At 39.4% G+C, this 17404-nt stretch overlaps 1 protein-coding gene across 2 annotated transcripts in view; it reads left to right on the forward strand.

Annotated features, from left to right (window-relative positions):
- The first annotated feature begins 15639 nt into the window (after positions 1-15639).
- Gabra2 (gamma-aminobutyric acid type A receptor subunit alpha2) overlaps positions 15640-17404 on the forward strand; it is a 146391-nt gene continuing 144626 nt past the window's right edge. Inside the window, exons 1-2 of one of the 2 annotated variants that reach the window (XM_055629379.1) lie at positions 15640-16262; positions 17229-17316. In XM_055629379.1, coding sequence (XP_055485354.1) covers positions 17246-17316 — 71 coding nt within the window. In that variant the 5' untranslated portion in view covers positions 15640-16262; positions 17229-17245. Of the gene's footprint in view, positions 16263-17228; positions 17317-17404 lie in introns of those variants that run through there. The other variant, XM_055629380.1, reaches the window with a different exon arrangement.

Consider the following 17404-nt stretch of genomic DNA (forward strand, 5'->3'; position numbering starts at 1 on the left):
GGATACTTGAAACAATTCAATATCCTCTTTATTAGATTTCACTTTAACTTATCTGTTTTAATGTACTTTTTAAAGAATCAACTGATGTAAATCATTGCTGGTGTTCAGTATTTTTGTGAGTTAAATAGTGGAAACATATTAGAACAGCCGTGTAACAGGAATACACTAGATGGAAAGACAAGAATGTTCTTCTGCTAAGGGTAGGTGATTAAAAACAGGCAGTATCCAGATATCTCCATAACATAGCAGCTATCACCTCTGAAGGTCAATTTGTTTCGAGATTTTGTGATTAGGGCAAAAATAATCATGTGCACCAAAAGCATTTATTTCACAGAGTCAATGATGCATAGATCTGTTTTCTAAAATGTTTTTAGTTAAGAATCTGTACTGTGCTAAACAGAAGTGGACACAGGAATAAATGAGTAGCGGTACCTGTCTAGGAGTTCATGGCCCATTGAGTGGACAGATGCCAGTTGTTTTAGTAGAAAGTAACAGGGCAGGCAAAGGAGCATGTGACAACACAAAAGAAGAACATCAGCCCACAGGGATGCAAACAGAGATTTTACCTTAAGTTTTTTTTTGTTTGTTTGTTTGTTTTTGGTTTTGGTTCTTTGGTCTAGATTTTATAACCACTCACTGAACACTTCCTTGAGGGGTGGTAATTCTAGTTGATTTTATTTCCAATCAAAATTAAAGTCTTGCATATTAATTACTTCATATTTCATAAATTGCACATAGAACACTTTTATTCTTTTTAAAATATTATTTTTGATTTACAAAGACCGTTTAACATTAATTGTATAACAAATTTCCTTAAGTTTTTTTAAATATCAAGCGTTTAAAATGTATAAAAAGTCAATGTGTTATAGTACTCCTTTTTTAATCTATAATTCATATTTTATACATAAGTCTTACTTAGTCCAGAGGATAGTTTTTTTTTTTTTGCCCTTGGAGGACAATCATGAAATGTACTAGGTTCTTTGGGTCATGTAGGTTCATTGACAACCACTTAGCTCTGGCTCTATAGCACAGAAGTAGCCATGGAATAACAATTTTATGGTGTGTGTGTGTGTGTGTGTGTGTGTGTGTGTGCAGGGTACAACTATTCACTTAAACACCTATGGAATATTAGCACATTTCTCTGAGTATGTGCCAAGATTTGTAGGCATATGGAGCTGAGAAATAGTTCATGAGATGCAAGAGCTTAAAATTTAGGATAAACAGACAAATGAAAATTGTAGAATAGATAAAAAATGTGGAGTATTGCTCAGCTATTAAAAAAATGACAAGAAATTTGCAGGCTAACGGATGGAACTGGAAAAAAAAATCATCCAGAGGTAACCCAGACCTAAAAATACAAACATGACATGTATTCACTTATAAGTTGTAGTAAAAATTTTTGGTTTCTTTTATGTGTTTTTTTGTTTTGGTTCCAAATGTAGAATGTGGAAATGTCTTCAGTTCATCCTCAGTTGAAAACAAATTTCTGAGAGGGCACATGATCTTGATCAGCTGAAAACAGACATGTGAGAGGGAGTGCGATGTTTTGCTGGAAGCTGTCTCGTTCAAGGGACATGTTTTTGCTTTTGTTTTTGTTTTATGCCAGATGGAAAAATAATCTTGTAGGGGCTCAGAGAATATAAATAGAAACGTATGGACAGAGACAAAGCTTCTGCATTGCTGCGCTGTGCAACGGTTCACGTTGCTTCCCTGGTCTTCTCTTTTCTACACTTCACTTCTCAGAGAACTCCTGGCACTCTAGCTGAATCTTGGCACTTTCACTGACTCATGGCAGTTTGGGGGAGTCTTGCTGTTTCTGCTGAATCGTGCCTCTGTTGTTCCTTTGTGTTGCTGTTTGGTGTTTGTGATTTGAGTGGACTGCTGGTATTTGGACAATGAAGAGGGGAACTCCTCTAAGGAACTATGTCTAAAAAGGTCCACAACCCCCTTTTCCTAGTAAACCTTCTTTCTCCTCTACCTTTGGCTAGTGGATTGAAAGGGAGGTAGAAGTGTTTAAGAACCCTAGATAAAATAAGTTTTTGAAAAATCTAAGCCTGAAAATAAGTAGATATTAGGTGTTAAATAAATTATAATCATACTACAGTCTGCACACCCCGAGAAGCTAAGTAACAAGAAGGGCTTAAGGGGACACAAATGATCTCCCTGGGATGGGGAAAAGAATAGATTTTGTGGGTAGACTAGGCGTGGATGTGGATGGGAACAGAAGGGATCAGATGAGGGCTGGTGGTATAGGGAGAGAGTACAGGGAGAGGAGAATGGAATTGGGGGTATTTTGGGGAGTGATGCGAAAACTTAGTGCAGTGGAAACTCCCTGGAACCTGTGAAGGTGACCCTAGTGAGGACTTCTATTCAATATGGTATACCGAGCCTGAACTTGCCATCTCCTATAACCAGGCAAGGTTTCCAGCAGTGGGACTGAGCTACAAAATCTTTCACTTAAAATTCGCTCTCCTGTAAGATGTGCTACTCTAATGGTGGCACAGAACTTGTGTGAGTGGCCAAACAGTGGTGGTCTAGCTTAAGCCTCACTCCATAGTAGGAAGCCCATGTCTGACACTGCCTGGATGGCCAGGCACCAGAGACAGACACCCTACAGACCTAAGATAAAAGCAAACCCGATGGACAAAACAAACAAATGCCAATGAAATGATTCCCAATTACATTCTACTGTAATCATAGATTGGTGCCTAGCCCAATCATCATCATCAGAGAAGATTTCACCCAGCAGCTGATGGAAACAGATGCAGAGACTCACAGCCAAGTATTAGGCAGAGCTAGGGGAACTCTGTGGAAGATGAGAAGGAAGATTTGTAGGAGCCAGGGCAGGGGTCCAGGGCACCATAAAAATATAGCCCACAAATCAACCAAGCAGGGTCCATAGGGGCTCGAAGAGACAATCATGGAGCATGCATGGGGCAGCACTAGGTCCTCTGTGTACACACTGTGATCATTTGGCTTGGGGTATTTCTGGGACTCATAACAGTAGAAATGGTGATGTCTGTGACTCATTTGCCTGCTCTGGAGACTCTTTTCCTCCTGTTGGGTTGCCTCATCCAGCCTTCATATGAGAGTATATGCCTAGTCTTATTGTAACTTGTTATGCCATGTTCGGTTGATATTCCTAGAAGGCCTATGCTTTTCTGAAGGGAAATTTAGGAGAACTGCATCTGGGGGAGGAGGGGAGGAAGGGGAAATGTTGGTTGGGAGCTATTGTATGAGAGAATGTATCAATTCAATTTTAAATTCATGTGTGACTCACCATCAATGTCAGTACCAACATTGTATAAGTTCTTGTAGAGCTGGTAAGATTGATTGTAGAGAAAATAAAGTCTAGGTTTTTTTTTTTTTTCTTTTAACTAGCTATGACTTACAGTTAGATTTTAGAGCTTTCAGTGTTTAATCTTCCTAAATATTTATTGTTTTCTTCAATTTCTTGTGTATGATATTTTAGCACATTTTATACCATTTTAGTTTCTTAAAAATAAGGGCAAACATCTTAAGATAAACAAACACCTACCCAACCAACCAACCAAATAAACAAACAAACAAACAAAAAAACCCAGGCACATTTGCCATATTCCAGTTTATTTATTTACTTTTTCATGACACAAATCTATTTAGGAATGCTTTCACACTTTTATCTGTATAATTCTTCATTCCTGCTAAATAGCATCACATCATCCCATTCAAGGCAGAAATTACAAAGCGTCTTTGAATGGTATTTTAACTTTTAAAGGTAGAACTTTATTCATTTACAGGACCATGAACTCTTTTACACTGTCAGACTAAGTCTTCCAGATTGTGAAAAACTTAATCTTGTTGTCTGCCTTCATCGAATTCTCTGTCCCACCTAGCTCCACACATACAATTGCTAATAACACAATGTGTCTCTTTTCATTGCACATAAATACAAAGGAGTGTCACTGTCTTCATCTCTTTCCTCTACTAGGATTCTTTATCACTGTGGCAACTATCTCAGTTTTGGACTGAAATTTTAAATTTAGGAATAGGAAAGACTGGCCACACAAGTAACACAGGCATTGCTTTCTATAAATTGTTCTTTTGTTTTTATAGCAATTATTTATTCAATGGTTACTCTGAATCACTTGATATACACATTTAAGGAGATTCAACATTATCTAAAAATAAGCACAGAGCCAGAAATTAGGCAATATACAGCATTTCATGTAGACATATGGGAATCATATCACAAAACAAATAGAGAAAAATTATCAGAAAGAAAACACACATCTCAAAGGAACATAGAAGAGGTTGATCTGGGCTACTAGGGAAGAGTTTTTGAGAAGCATTTCCTATTCCTTTTCCAATGAAAAGGGAATGAGTAGATACAACTGAGATGAGGGAGGTGTCAAGAGCTTTCCAATATAAGCAAATAGTGATATAACATCCCATGACAGGATGAAAAATAGCAGCCAGGAAGTTGGCACATTCTAAGGACCAAAAATAGGCTGAAATTGAAGGAATGGGGGAAATGGTAGTCTAGGACCAGGCAGTAGCTAAATTATATGAGAATTTGGCTATGATAAAGTTTTGGGTCTTCTGGAGCCCTCAGGAGCTCCAAAAAATGACCAACAGTCTCAACTAACCTGGGCACAGAGGGTCTTGTGGAGACTAAAGCACCAACAAAAGACCAGGCATGGACCTGTACCCTCTATACATACATATCCAATTGGCAGCTTAGCTCCATGTGGATGGGAGCGGTTTCTGACATGGCCTCTGTAGTATGTCTTTTGTTCACTTCACCCTGGTGTAGCTACCTTGCCAGGACACTGTGAAAAAGGAAGCACATAGTCCTGATGAGACTGGATGTGCTGGGGTGGGTTTGCAGTGGAGGGGGCACCCCCTTTTCTGAGGAGCAGGGAGGGGTGATAGGGGATAAGGGAGGGACAGAGGGGAGGGACCCAAAGGAAAGGAGGGAGGGGGCTACAATTGAGATGTAAAGTGAATAACTAACATAACAAAAAAAGAAAAGGAAAGGAAAGGAAAGAAGAGAAAAGAGAAGAGAGAAGAGAAGAGAAGAGAAGAGAAGAGAAGAGAAGAGAAGAGAAGAGAAGAGAAGAGAAGAGAAAAGAGAAAGATTTAGGTCTTAACCTGATGAGCACTGGGGCTTTAAGGACTGCAAGTGACAAGGCTAGACTATTGCAGGAAGGCTAGGCTGATAGGTGGGACACGTATGAATGTAAACAATGTGTAAGGTTTCTCTGACATTTTGACCTACACTTATTAATTTATTTATGTGTTAATACTACCTTAAGTATCTTTCTATCAATTAACATTTATTAAGTATCTTCCACATGAGGAGCAATGTGGACCATAGAAAGAGATATAAATCAACTTCAGCTCCCCTAAGAACTTACTAAAGATAAATAACTTTTTCTTCTGGTAATTTGAATGGTAATTTGCTGCACTGGCGTGTACCTGAATGATGCTGATTGACTAGCTAAAAGTACGTTAAAGGGAGAAAATTTTGCCGCACTGAATTGTGAGATGACAATAGAATTCATATTGAAATCTGTGACTGGTTGGCCTTCTCTGCCTTGTCAGGCATCTATGAAAATTGCTTCAAGTGCTCATACTGAGTTTTTAGATTAGAATGGATTTCTTTTGTTTATATTCATGTAATAAAGATTGGAGATATATTCCTCACTTGATTCTCCACTCAGATCCAGTTTGCTTATTTCTCATCAACTCTAAAATTTAGAAGTCGCTGTCATAGTTCAGCCTCTTTTTCTAGCTCTTGTTTTTTGTGGATTTTTCATGTTATTATTTTTTCTTCTTTGAAAAAATATTTTTAATGTTTGAAATTATAACATAAGGCCTGCCATATGTTTTAACAATCAGAGCTCCCATTGTAATTCAGTGAATATCATCTACCTACCCAATCTCTGCCATCATGGAGAAGAATGAAGTGATGCTTCACATAAAATACTTGTCAAGAACATCTGATTTCTTTCTCTTTTGTGTTTATATTGAGAAAGAAAGAATATTTGAAAGATAGAAATAAAGGTCAAATATCAACAAAGACCATAAGAAACAACTGATCCACCCTTATGTAAACAGCTAATTTCAGACTACAATTTCTGACTCTTTAAGAAAGTCTCTGCTTGAAAATATTTGATGTGTGATTCCATTATATAGGCTGTTCAAGTAACACAACAACAAATGTCATAGTTGTATTCCTTCCCCTTCTCCTTTCTCCTATTTTTAAGTTCATGATAAGTCAAGTTATCCTCATAGTGTTATATTACTACAAGATTTGGAAGCATAGACAAGCATTATTTTTTTAACTAACTAACTAACTAACTAACTAACTAACTAACTAACTAACTAACTAACTAACTAACTACCATTTATTCTCTTTGTATCCCAGCTGTAGCCCCCTCCCTCATCTCTTCCCAGTCCTACCCACACTCTCTCTACTCTCCATATGCTCCTTTCCTTCAAATGATAGGAGTGGACCTTCTCCCCTTCTGTCTGACCACAGCCTATCAGGACTCATCAGGGCCGGCTGCATCATCTTCCTCTGTTGCCTGGCAAGGCTGTATTACCCAGGGGGAGATGATCAAAGAGCTAGCTGCTGAGTTCATGTCAGAGACAGCACCTGATCACCTTACTAGGGCACCTACTTGGAAACTGACCCTCTGGGAAAAGGGTCTAAGTCCTCTCCATGCATGGTACTTGGTTGGAGTATCAGTCTCTGCTGGCCCTCTAGGGCCCAGGTATTTCAGCTCTGTTGGTCTCCTTGTAGAGTTCCTGTCCCTCCAGGCCTTTCTATCTCCCTCTTTTTCCATAAGATTTCCTGTAGTCTGCCCAAAGTTTGGCTACAAAACTAGTATCTTCTTCGATATCCTGATGAGTAGAGTCTTTCAGAGCCCCTCTATGGAAGGCTCCTGTCCTGTTCCTTATCTTCTCCTACTTCCAATGTCCAACCTGTTTGCCTTTCTGAGTGAGGATTGGTCCTCCTTCTTTCTTAGCTTTTTTATATGTATATATTTTAGGATGCTTATCCTATATTGTACCTCTAATATCCGCTTATAAGTGAGTGTATATCATGTGTGTCTTTCTGCTTCTGGGATACCTCACTCAAGATGATCTTTTCTAGTTCCCAACATTTCCCTGCAAATTTCATGATTTCCTTGTTTTTAATTGCTGAGTGGTATTCAATTTCTGTATCCATCCTTCTTGGGCAAAGGTCTTCACCAACCCTACATCTGACAGACGGCTAATATCCAGAATATATAAAGAACTCAGGAAGTTAAACACCAACAAACCAAGTAATTCGATTTAAAAATGGGGTAAAGAGCTAAATAGAGAATTCTCTATAGAAGAATAAGGAATTGTAGAAAAACACTTAAAGAAATGCTCAACATTCTTAGTCAACAGGGAAATGCAAATCAAAACGAACCTGAGATTTCATTTTACATCCCTTAGAATGTCTAAGATCAAAAACTCAAGTGACAATACATGCTGGAGAGGATGTGGAAAAAGGGGAACCCTCCTCCATTACTAGTGGGAATATAACATTTACAACCACTTTGGATATCAGTCTGGTGCTTTATCAGAAAATTAGGAATAGTGCTACCTCAAGACCCAGTTATACAACTCCTGGGCATATAGCTGAAAGATGCTAAATCATACAAAGACATTTGCTCAACTATGTTCATGACAGCTTTATTCACATTAGACAGAATCTGGAAACAACTTACATGTCCTTCACTTTGCGCAGAGAGATAACAGGGTAGAAGGCAACACAGTAAATTTGATCCATCAATTGTAGAGACTACTTTTATGTTGCTCACATTTTCTGGTCAGAGTCAGTTTTGTTGACCCCTCTAATTTCAAGAGGAACAATAAAACAGGTATATTTGTACATGTAGGCTGAATTTTCTGAAGGGCATTGATACTTTTTGTTAGCATCTCAGGAAATTTCTTCCTCCCTAAACATAAAGCCCTTTAAGAATATGTTGTTAAACAGCAACTCTTAATACAGAGGATTCTCCTGTTTCTCATGTAACTAACATCAGAAAGTACATTGCTGTTCCAGAGGTCACATTAATTTGAGGATTTGACAAGGATAAAACAGATGGATGCCCTATATTGCCAAGTGAGTTTGGCTCTTTGATTGCTATAGATATGGGTCTTATTTACTTTTCAAATATCAATTTGTGGCAATTTTATTATTTTAGGCAAATTAATGGCCAATTCAAATAAAAATAATCACCTGAGTTGGCAATACAATTAACATAATGGGTCAGTACAATAAATTGAGTGGATTTAATTTAGAGACCTACATAGAGAAAGAGAGAGGAATGCATGTTCCCATGCAACAAACACTCACATTCCTCTTGGCTTAGATATCTTACCTCATTCATGTTGGCTGTATGCCTCATGCCAAAGGGAATCACTTGCACAAATGTGGACTTATGTATATGTGAATACTAATGGGGAAGGATGAGGAAAAGGAGTCACTAGAGAATGAAAAGAAGATGGCAATTCAGGCTGGCAAAAAGGGGGAGGAGGGTATTGTACTAAATGAGGCCAAGAGCAGAAGAAAAAAAATATATTGAAAAAAAATAAATGAGAAAAACACTATACTCACGAGAAAGAAAAATAATAACGTATGGATGTGTGTTGGGCTGTGATGGATTATTCTGTAAAGGTTGAAGCTTGACTGTGGGCAGGACAGATGTGAACATACACATGGGAAAAAACAAGAATAAAAAGATTAAATATAGACAAGGGTTGTGAGGAAACTGAATCCCGTCTTCTAAATGTAGAGACAAGGGTCTAACATCCTTCAAATACACCTGTAGTAACAACAACGGTTGTACACTGTTGCCTACAAGCCAGTTACTTTCTGTGAACTTATATCAACCCACGGAGTCCATGACAACCAAATGCACTAGGATCTGCTGCTAGGTTTTTTTCTTTGTAAATGAAAACCAAGACACTGGAGCTAAAGAATTTGTCCCAAGCTGCATTGTTAGTAAAGAGTGTCAACAAGATAATCATCTAGATGTTAGAAGCTTATGAAATCTTACCAAACTGCTGCACCTCACTGTTGATGAGGAGGGGGTTGATGGCTTTCATGTACATGGAACCACCAACGTTCTTGTCCTCTCTCATTAATTCAGTAGGTTGCTTCTCCTTTAATTGATTTATTTCATTTAGTCCCCAGATATTTTCTGGAAGATCATGAATATCTGGCTCTGTCTGCTCCAAAGAAGAAGAAATATAGTTGAGAAAAGACTCCTATACTTAAAGATCTCTAATGAAATTATCTATAATAAAACATACAAGTAGAATATTGGAGGCAACATCTTACGTTCTGGCTTCTGGCTTGACTACAATCCAGAAAATGAGAAGACCAGCTGAGAGCCAGCAGGCCTCTTTTATGGTGTGAATGTGTGTGTTGCTCAGATTCATACACTGAATTCCAAGGTATTGGAGGTGAGTTCATTGGGAGGAGGTGTTTAGTCAAGGGAGCTAATCCAGCCCATATAAGTAAAATTAAGTCCATACAAAAGTGGTGCCAGAGATATATAGTTCATGTTTTACCTTGTGAGAACAAGAAGAAAGTAGCCTTTCAGTAGTTATTGACTACATTGGCCCAAGTATTAGGCTTTTTAGCTTCTAGAATCAAGTAGACATGATTTATGTTGTTTACAAACTTGCTGGGATATGGTACTTTTTATAACAACAGAAAATGAAATAGAAGAGTTAATTCAACATTTTACATCACGTGCTAAATGTCTGTGATGAATTGAGTGGTGTTACAAATACAGGTATGACTACTGTTACCTCAAGGGCTGAAGTGTGAAATGTTCACCAGGTAGAGTGTGAAAGAGAGATTCCATTTGGTATGGCAGTGAAAACCAGAGGCATAGGGTATGAAGCAACTAGCATTTGAAAGATATGGAATGAGCTATGAAGATGTAAAGCATGTAGAGAACAGATAGTGCTAGAAGGAAGAGTGATGGATTTGTTCATGTGAATCATATGCAGGCACATCCTTGTGCATGTGTGACGTGATTGGATTAAGTAAAGTCTAGAGTATCCGTGGGGCATTTATCTGGATATTTCCATGAGGTCATTTGTATTTCTAGGGATGATTACATGAAAAGATACAGTCTGAATGTCGGAGGCACTGATCCAAGGGGCTGAGTCCTGGACTGAATAAACTGAGAAAACGAGAAGAGCAGCTGAGTGCCAGCATGCCCCTTTATCGGCTTCACGATCCCACCAAGGGTAGACAGGCTCCCATTACTATACTTGCAAACGCACTCTGGTTGCTGTGTCTTCCCCACTGCAATGAACATTATCCTTTTAAAATGCTACCCAGAAAAATCCATCTGCAACAGGAGACAAACTAGGTGGAGGGCTACCGCTTATTGGTACTGAATTGCTACAAGCCAATAGTGAAATTATGAAGGTTATGGATCTGGTAATGAAGTTAGGCTTCAATTGATAGTAAGAGCCATGAAAAATTTATCATCAACAGTCAATGTGACTATGTGGTAATAATGAGGTGGTGAGAAAGCAAGAGTCTACTTTTCAGGATGGAGATTGGGGGAGGCATAAGTTAGACAGCACCAGAAGTGGAACATTTTGAAAATAACAATAGATATCTAAGCAGTGATGACCAGTGAGCTTTTAGAATCGAATTTTGGGTATCACTAGCATATATTACAAAGGGAACCACTCAATGTCATGTCATCTTTAATACTGGCATCAAGTCTCCTGGTCCGTATTCTGAAAGACTTAAATCTACAAAGGTCAGCAATTATTTAAGAGCATCTATGAGCAAATCACTCTGGCAAATACAATGAGGTTCCAAGGATGATGATCTATACTTGAAATCATTTGACATCTATAATTAACTTACCATGGGATTATTTTGTTTTATCTTAGAAACAATTTATTTCTATTTTATGTTGCATGTGTCTGATTGATGATGAAATATTCTTAGCCTCATCGTGGGGTTTTATTTGCTTTTTCTTCTCTCTCTACTCTTTCTATAGTATATATATATATGTATATATATATACATATATATATATATATATATACATATACTATTAGAAAGAACAAATTATATATATATATATATATATATATATATATATATATAATTCAAACTCAGAGTATTCTTATCAGCATAGTGGGGCTAATAAAAGCTTAACTTTTAATTTGGAAGAATGCATGTGTTCATATATAAAGTTATTTATAGAATAAACTGTTACACAGACGGAATTCTTGTAAGTTCATTACTTTCATTAGCATAGGCTGTTGGTGGTGTAGTCGCATGCCACTGATCAAAATTCATAGTTCAATTTTCTAGGAATTTTTGGGCTGAATTATTGAAGTGCTATTTGTGATTTAGGAGCAGTTGAATAAACTGAAAAGAAATCTATTGATAATTTCACAAAAAGGAAGCAATGAATTTCTCACAAACTATTCTGTATGTGTCTAATTATGTGAAGCTTTAAAAATATCAGAAACGACCAGTGTTCACCGAATGCTCCATATATCCAATTTGTGAACTGGATACGAATTTGTAAAACTAATTTACAAATATTTACTGACTCTCTTTGAAAGAAGTAATGTCTATTGCTTAATCTCTCTAGTATACCATGATACATTTAGCTCTAATGAAATGTGACCCAGATACATTAGAGTAAGAGAGGAGCTTAGAGTTTATTTCTTTAGAAAACTAGTTACTCCCACTTTACAGCTGTTTTTCTTTTAGAATCTTGGAGTCTAACCATCCATCTAAATACAGCTTTCAAGGAAAATAGAGTTTGATCAAGCTACAATTTTGACTTGAGAATTGCCAAATGGGTGTTTGCTCCAGTTTTTTTTTTTTTTTTTTTTTTTTTTTTCATTTCTCTGTTTTGGTTTTTCTAACTTTGTGAATATGAGAAAACAGACTTATACTCAAAGCATATTTGGTTATTATTAAGGTATTCATGTAAAGAAGTATATAATATTTTAAACAACTTTGTGTACTCACTAGGGGATTTGTGGGCATCTATCTATCTATCTATCTATCTATCTATCTATCTATTTGTCTGTCTATCTGTTTTAAAGAAACAATTACTTATTTGGGGGAAGGAAACATCATGATGTGCACATGGAGGAGCTGTTTTTCTCTTTTTTGTCATTTGAACCTGGAAAATGAAACTTAAGGCCTCAGTCTTAGTAGCAGGTTGTTGTCACTGTTGAATGAACCATTTCACCAGGCCACAAACCCTTATTTGAATAAAACTTTATTTTACACTAACAAGTTCAACATGTTTACATAGGATGAGGTGTTAGTCTTAATAAAGCAATTCTAGTTTATTATTTTGAAGTATGGAAAATCAAATGGAAAACTAAAGTTTGTAGCAATGTTATTAATTTTATCTATTCAGATACTTATTCTGTATCACACAAACCTTGTTTTAAAATTCATATATTTTCTTTTCATAAAATTTGAAAAATTGTTTGGGAATTTCATACCTGCATGTAATATATTTTGATCAACTCCACTCCTTTTTCCTACCCTCTGATTCCCCCACAATGTCTCTCTTTAATTTCCCCTCCCGACTTCATATACTCTTTTATTCTTTTTAACCGACAGAATTTGTGCTTGTCTGTATGTACTTGCATGTGGGAGCATTTGTTAGTAGCTGCTTTGGTGTCCAGTCCCTGAAGACAAGTTAATCTCCATCCCAAGCAGCTATCAACTGTCAAGAATGTTTCCATGTCATGAGCCCCTCCTAAACACATGCCAGCATTTTGTCTGTGCAGGCCTTGTGCATGTATGCAGTTACAATTATTGCGAATTTATGTGTGCAATGGACTTGTCCTGTACAGAAAATAGTCTTGCTGTAGATTTCCATTATTACCGGCTCTCACAGTCTTTCCGCTCTCTTTTTGTGATGTTCCCTGAGACTTGAGAGGAAAGTTGTTATACAGCTGGCCTGTTTATAGCCAAGCACTCTAGAATCTCTTACACTCTGCAAATGTACCAGTTTCTTCTCCACTGGCTGCCCTATCCTGTAAAAGGAAGCTCCCACAATACGTTCTTTATGTCCACTTACGAGTGCATACACTTGCATACAGTTTCCTTTCTTCCAGAAAGCTTCAAGCACTGTGATGCCCTCTAGGCGTGCAGAGGGTTTCAAGTAGCAGTGCCCAACCTGGTACGTAGAAATAGAGCATCAGTTTTCGTAACAAATTTTAAAATTACACAATACTATGAGACAAAATTAAAAAAAAAATGTAACATAAAGGAAAGGTCTCCAAAGCCTTGTGATTTCTTTTATTTTTGGACTTCTCATGGCCTTGGATGTTGTAACTCCTCCTCTTGCTCCAATCCAATTTGGACAAATAAATCAAACGGGTTCAACTCAGGAGTTTCTGCACTGGCCAAACATGGATGGGAATGGACTTACTGGCAACAAATTAGCTCTCATTTTCAGGGTCATCTTCTTCAGGATATGTTCCAAAGGAAGTGGGTAGGAAAAGCTTAGTCACCAACCCCAGGCCAGGCTCTCAAAGTTCAGGCAGTTAACCCACACTCTACCATAGAGAGCAGAGAGGAAACCAGGCTGTATTCAGATGCTTGAGGATATTGGACAATCCTAGGACTGCAGCAAGATATCTGTCTGAATATAGCTTTGAGGCAGATGACTGTTATCCGCCATCAGCGTTTCTGATTTTCAATTCCTTTAATGTGCTTTGAAGTGTAAATCATAGTTAACCAGCATCAATAGAAATCATAAAACATTTTCTGGGGGAAATACCAAAAATCAGAATTTTATGACTTAAAAAAAAAAAAATCAAGTTTTACTCTAGGTCCAGTAAATGTGTATCCAAATCTTTGAACTGTTTCAACATATGCCTTCAAAGAAACTAAGTGGTCAAAAAGAAATTACTCCGAACAGCCTGTTTGAACTTTATGAAGTTTCTCAAATGCATAGCATATGTCATTGAGCTTTCTAGTTTAACCAGGGAGTTAACAAAGCTGATGTTTTGTTTTTTGAACAAATCATTTCAGTTGGTAAACATTTTAAAACAGAAACAAGCAATTAGAATCAGAACCTATTTTTCCATATCGGATTCAAGAGAAAAAAAAAATAGTGGCAAGCAAACATTAGAATAGTATGTGAACATACTTACACAGATTGAGGTTCATAAAAGGTAGATTTTTGTAGGGTCATGGCAAATATGGCTGCATTGGTCAAAATATAAACAGTTTAGTGGTGATGTAAATGGCCTAGTGAGAGAGTTCTTAACAGTAGCAGTCACACAGAGATGGAACAGGAAGGGGCAGTAGGAAGTAGAGTGTTCTCACCAAGTAAAAGACTAGATTCCCTGCTTGCAAGGCTTTAAATGGCATGCCTTTTTATCTTTGTGAATTTCAATTAGACTCCGCATTGGGCAAGTCAGGAAAGGAATATTAATGACGGAGGGGGAGAAGGCTGCATGTTGCTCCTTTCTTCATATGGCTAGCTAAATGAGAACACAGTTATGCGATATTAAATGCTCATTGGCAAAGTGGTGGCTTTGGGGTTAAAATGAACAGCCTGAAATATTTCCATTGTTAAAGTTTCTCCTCTACTCCCAGAATATTGAAAGCAAAGCCAATTTTTACTGTAGATTAGCACTGTCTGTTAGGAAGACTGCACCATTTAGCAAAAACCATCTGAATTTTTTTTTGGTGTCCAACAACCAAAATTACATATTTGGCACACTGACTCTGAATGTAAAATAACATGATTTGCCTGAGTAGAATGTACGTAAGATTCAGTCTCAGGTGCAGAGTAAAAAAAAAAAAAAAAATCTCTCCCCTTTCTTTTTCATGTTTCTCTTTTCTTTTTCTGTTCAATTTGCACTGTTGGATTTTATCGCCCCAGATAAAACGCAAAATAAATAAATAAATAAATCAGACAGATCAGACACAGAATTCTTAAAGTGTATGATGGGATTGGAATTACAAGTCTCTTGCAAGAAAAAGCCCTCAAGGGAAAAACCTCAAACTACTCCATCTCTCCACTGTCTGCAGAAGGCAGTGGAAAGGCAGCAGAGGGTTTCTTTGCTCCGGGCTAATGTAAACTTTTTATAGCTCTTAGATTGAATCTTGATCAGTAGGTAAGGAGAATGCCTGGACAAAGAGATCAGGGAAAAGCACTGCTCAAAGTAGGCAGGAGGTTTGCTGACCTCTAAGGTCAGCACAGGGCCTTCACTGACCCGCTGTAGGCAACTCTCCACGCTTCCTAGCTTGAAGGGAAATTGGTCCTGATTGTGAGAGCGCCGAAGAATGAGAGGTACATGGCGAGGGCTAAAAAAAGAAGAAGAAGAAGAAAATCAAAGAAACTTCCTGCTGTGTAATTCCACGTACCATGCGTTTAACTTGGTCCTGCGTGGATACGCTGATGACTAAGTAAAGGCGTGATTAGCCCCTTCGCCCTCCAGTGGGAGCCATACACCGTTACCTCTTCCAGGCAACCACATCTCTCCACCAGGGATGATGTCAGGGGGCCAGCGGCAGGGAGCAGCCCGCGGGACCTAGGGCCTCACAAACGCATACCACTCACGGTTCAGCACCCACACTCACCAGCAGCGGCCCCCTAACCCACACACCGGGAAGCTCACTGCCTCCGGAGAGCAGTTCCGGGCGGGGCGTGGGCTCCACTCCTCCAGTGTGGTGTGGGCGCGGGCAGCGGCGCTCCCAGGCGCACTGGGGTGCCCCGCGCCTCCCTGGCTGTGCTGCTCCAGGTGCCCTGAAGGCGGAGGTCCCTTGGCTAGGATTGAGGTTGGGGGTGGAGGTCCCCCGTTCCCCAGAACCTTGTTAGTCCTCCTCCTCAGGCTGGCTCCTCCTCCAGGCGCGGGGCTCGTGCTCGCCGCTGCCTGCGCGCATCACGCCTCCGAGCCCCCACCCCCGGCTCCTGCCATCGCTACTCCCTCCTCCTCTTCCTCCTCCTCCTCCTCCTCCGCCCATCACCGCCACTACGGACGCCTTCGCCGCCTACTCCTCGCGCGGCCACGGTTCCTTTTGCTCTGTTCCAGCTTCCACCAGCCCATCTCTTCTCTGCCTGCTCTTTAGGTTGCTGCAGTCGTTCTCCTTCTCTCTCTCCCTCTCTCTTTCTCTTTCTCTCTCTTCCTCTCAAGTTTTCTGTCTTCTCAGAATCAGAACCGCTGGAGGAAAACATCTGCTTCTGCTTGCTGTTCAGGTACGGAGTCAGATGTTGTTGGTGGCAGCGGGGGACCTTTGCCCATTCTCCTCTGCTTCGCCAGCATGCCACCCCCAACCCCCAGCCCACTCCACTCTTCATGCTCTCTCGAAAAGGAAGCTCAGGTTCTCCTCTGCTCCCAGCCTCCAAAATCTAATTCCACTGTCCCTCCCCAGAAACGTCTTTGCAACTACAATAAAAAATCCAAGGGCCAGTCTGTTGGTAGCACGCTGGCCGGGCTCTTTTACAGTCCCCAACTTTGCAAGCTGTGGCTGCGCTGCCTGCATGCTTGGTGTCTGATTCTGAGCCCCACACTCTTTTGGTAGTCTTGGCTCCAGAGCAGCTGTCAAACGCATAGTTCGCAGCACTTGATTCCCACTCTGCTGCCTCCGAACATGGATGTGGGCAAATGTGGATGGGCAGGAAGAATGATTTGGATTTGATTTTCTTTTTTTTTTTTTTTTTGGGGGGGGGGAAGGGGTGTTGTTGAGGAAAGTGAAGACAGGAGGACCGCAATTCACTGTAAGGAAAAGACATTAATTGAAAAGTAGGCTACTGGCTGCCAGCTTTTCCTGCTGTGGTTGCGGAGGTGGTCTTCCTTGAGAGGGCGAGGCACGAGGCACGGAGTGTCCATCTCTCTACCTCTTTCCCACTCACTACTCCAGTCTATTCCTTCACAAGCTCATGTGTCAGTTTAGAGTCCTAGGTGTCGTCAGTTCATGTGTGCATAGCAAAGTGTTTGCACAGGATCGGGCTGGGGGAAGTTACTGGAGGGGCGAAAATAAAGAGGAAGATTAGTAATGTCATCTTGCCATTAAGAAAAAAAAATCCTCTTCCTTTAGTCATCTAGCCCTAAACCTAGAAGAAGGGAGTAACACCCCCTCCCAATCGCAATGCCATTCTTTTGGGTTACTTGCACAGTAGGACTGAGGACAATTTTAATTTTATTTTGTTTTTCATCCATAGCTTCGCAAACAAGGAAGATGAAGACGATTTTGAGCACCTGCAAAGTGAGGTCTCTGCTGCTCGTTTTCCTGATGTGGGACCCAGCCAGGTGAGCCGCTGTGTTTGATCTCTTCATTTCAGGCGTGATGTTTAAGTGCCATCCCTTTATCCACGGTCTTTATGAGTCTTAAGTGTTC

This window comes from Psammomys obesus, unplaced genomic scaffold (assembly GCF_907164565.1).
Source record: "Psammomys obesus unplaced genomic scaffold, mPsaObe1.curated_primary_1811, whole genome shotgun sequence".
In the NCBI taxonomy this organism is placed as follows: Eukaryota; Metazoa; Chordata; class Mammalia; order Rodentia; family Muridae; genus Psammomys; species Psammomys obesus.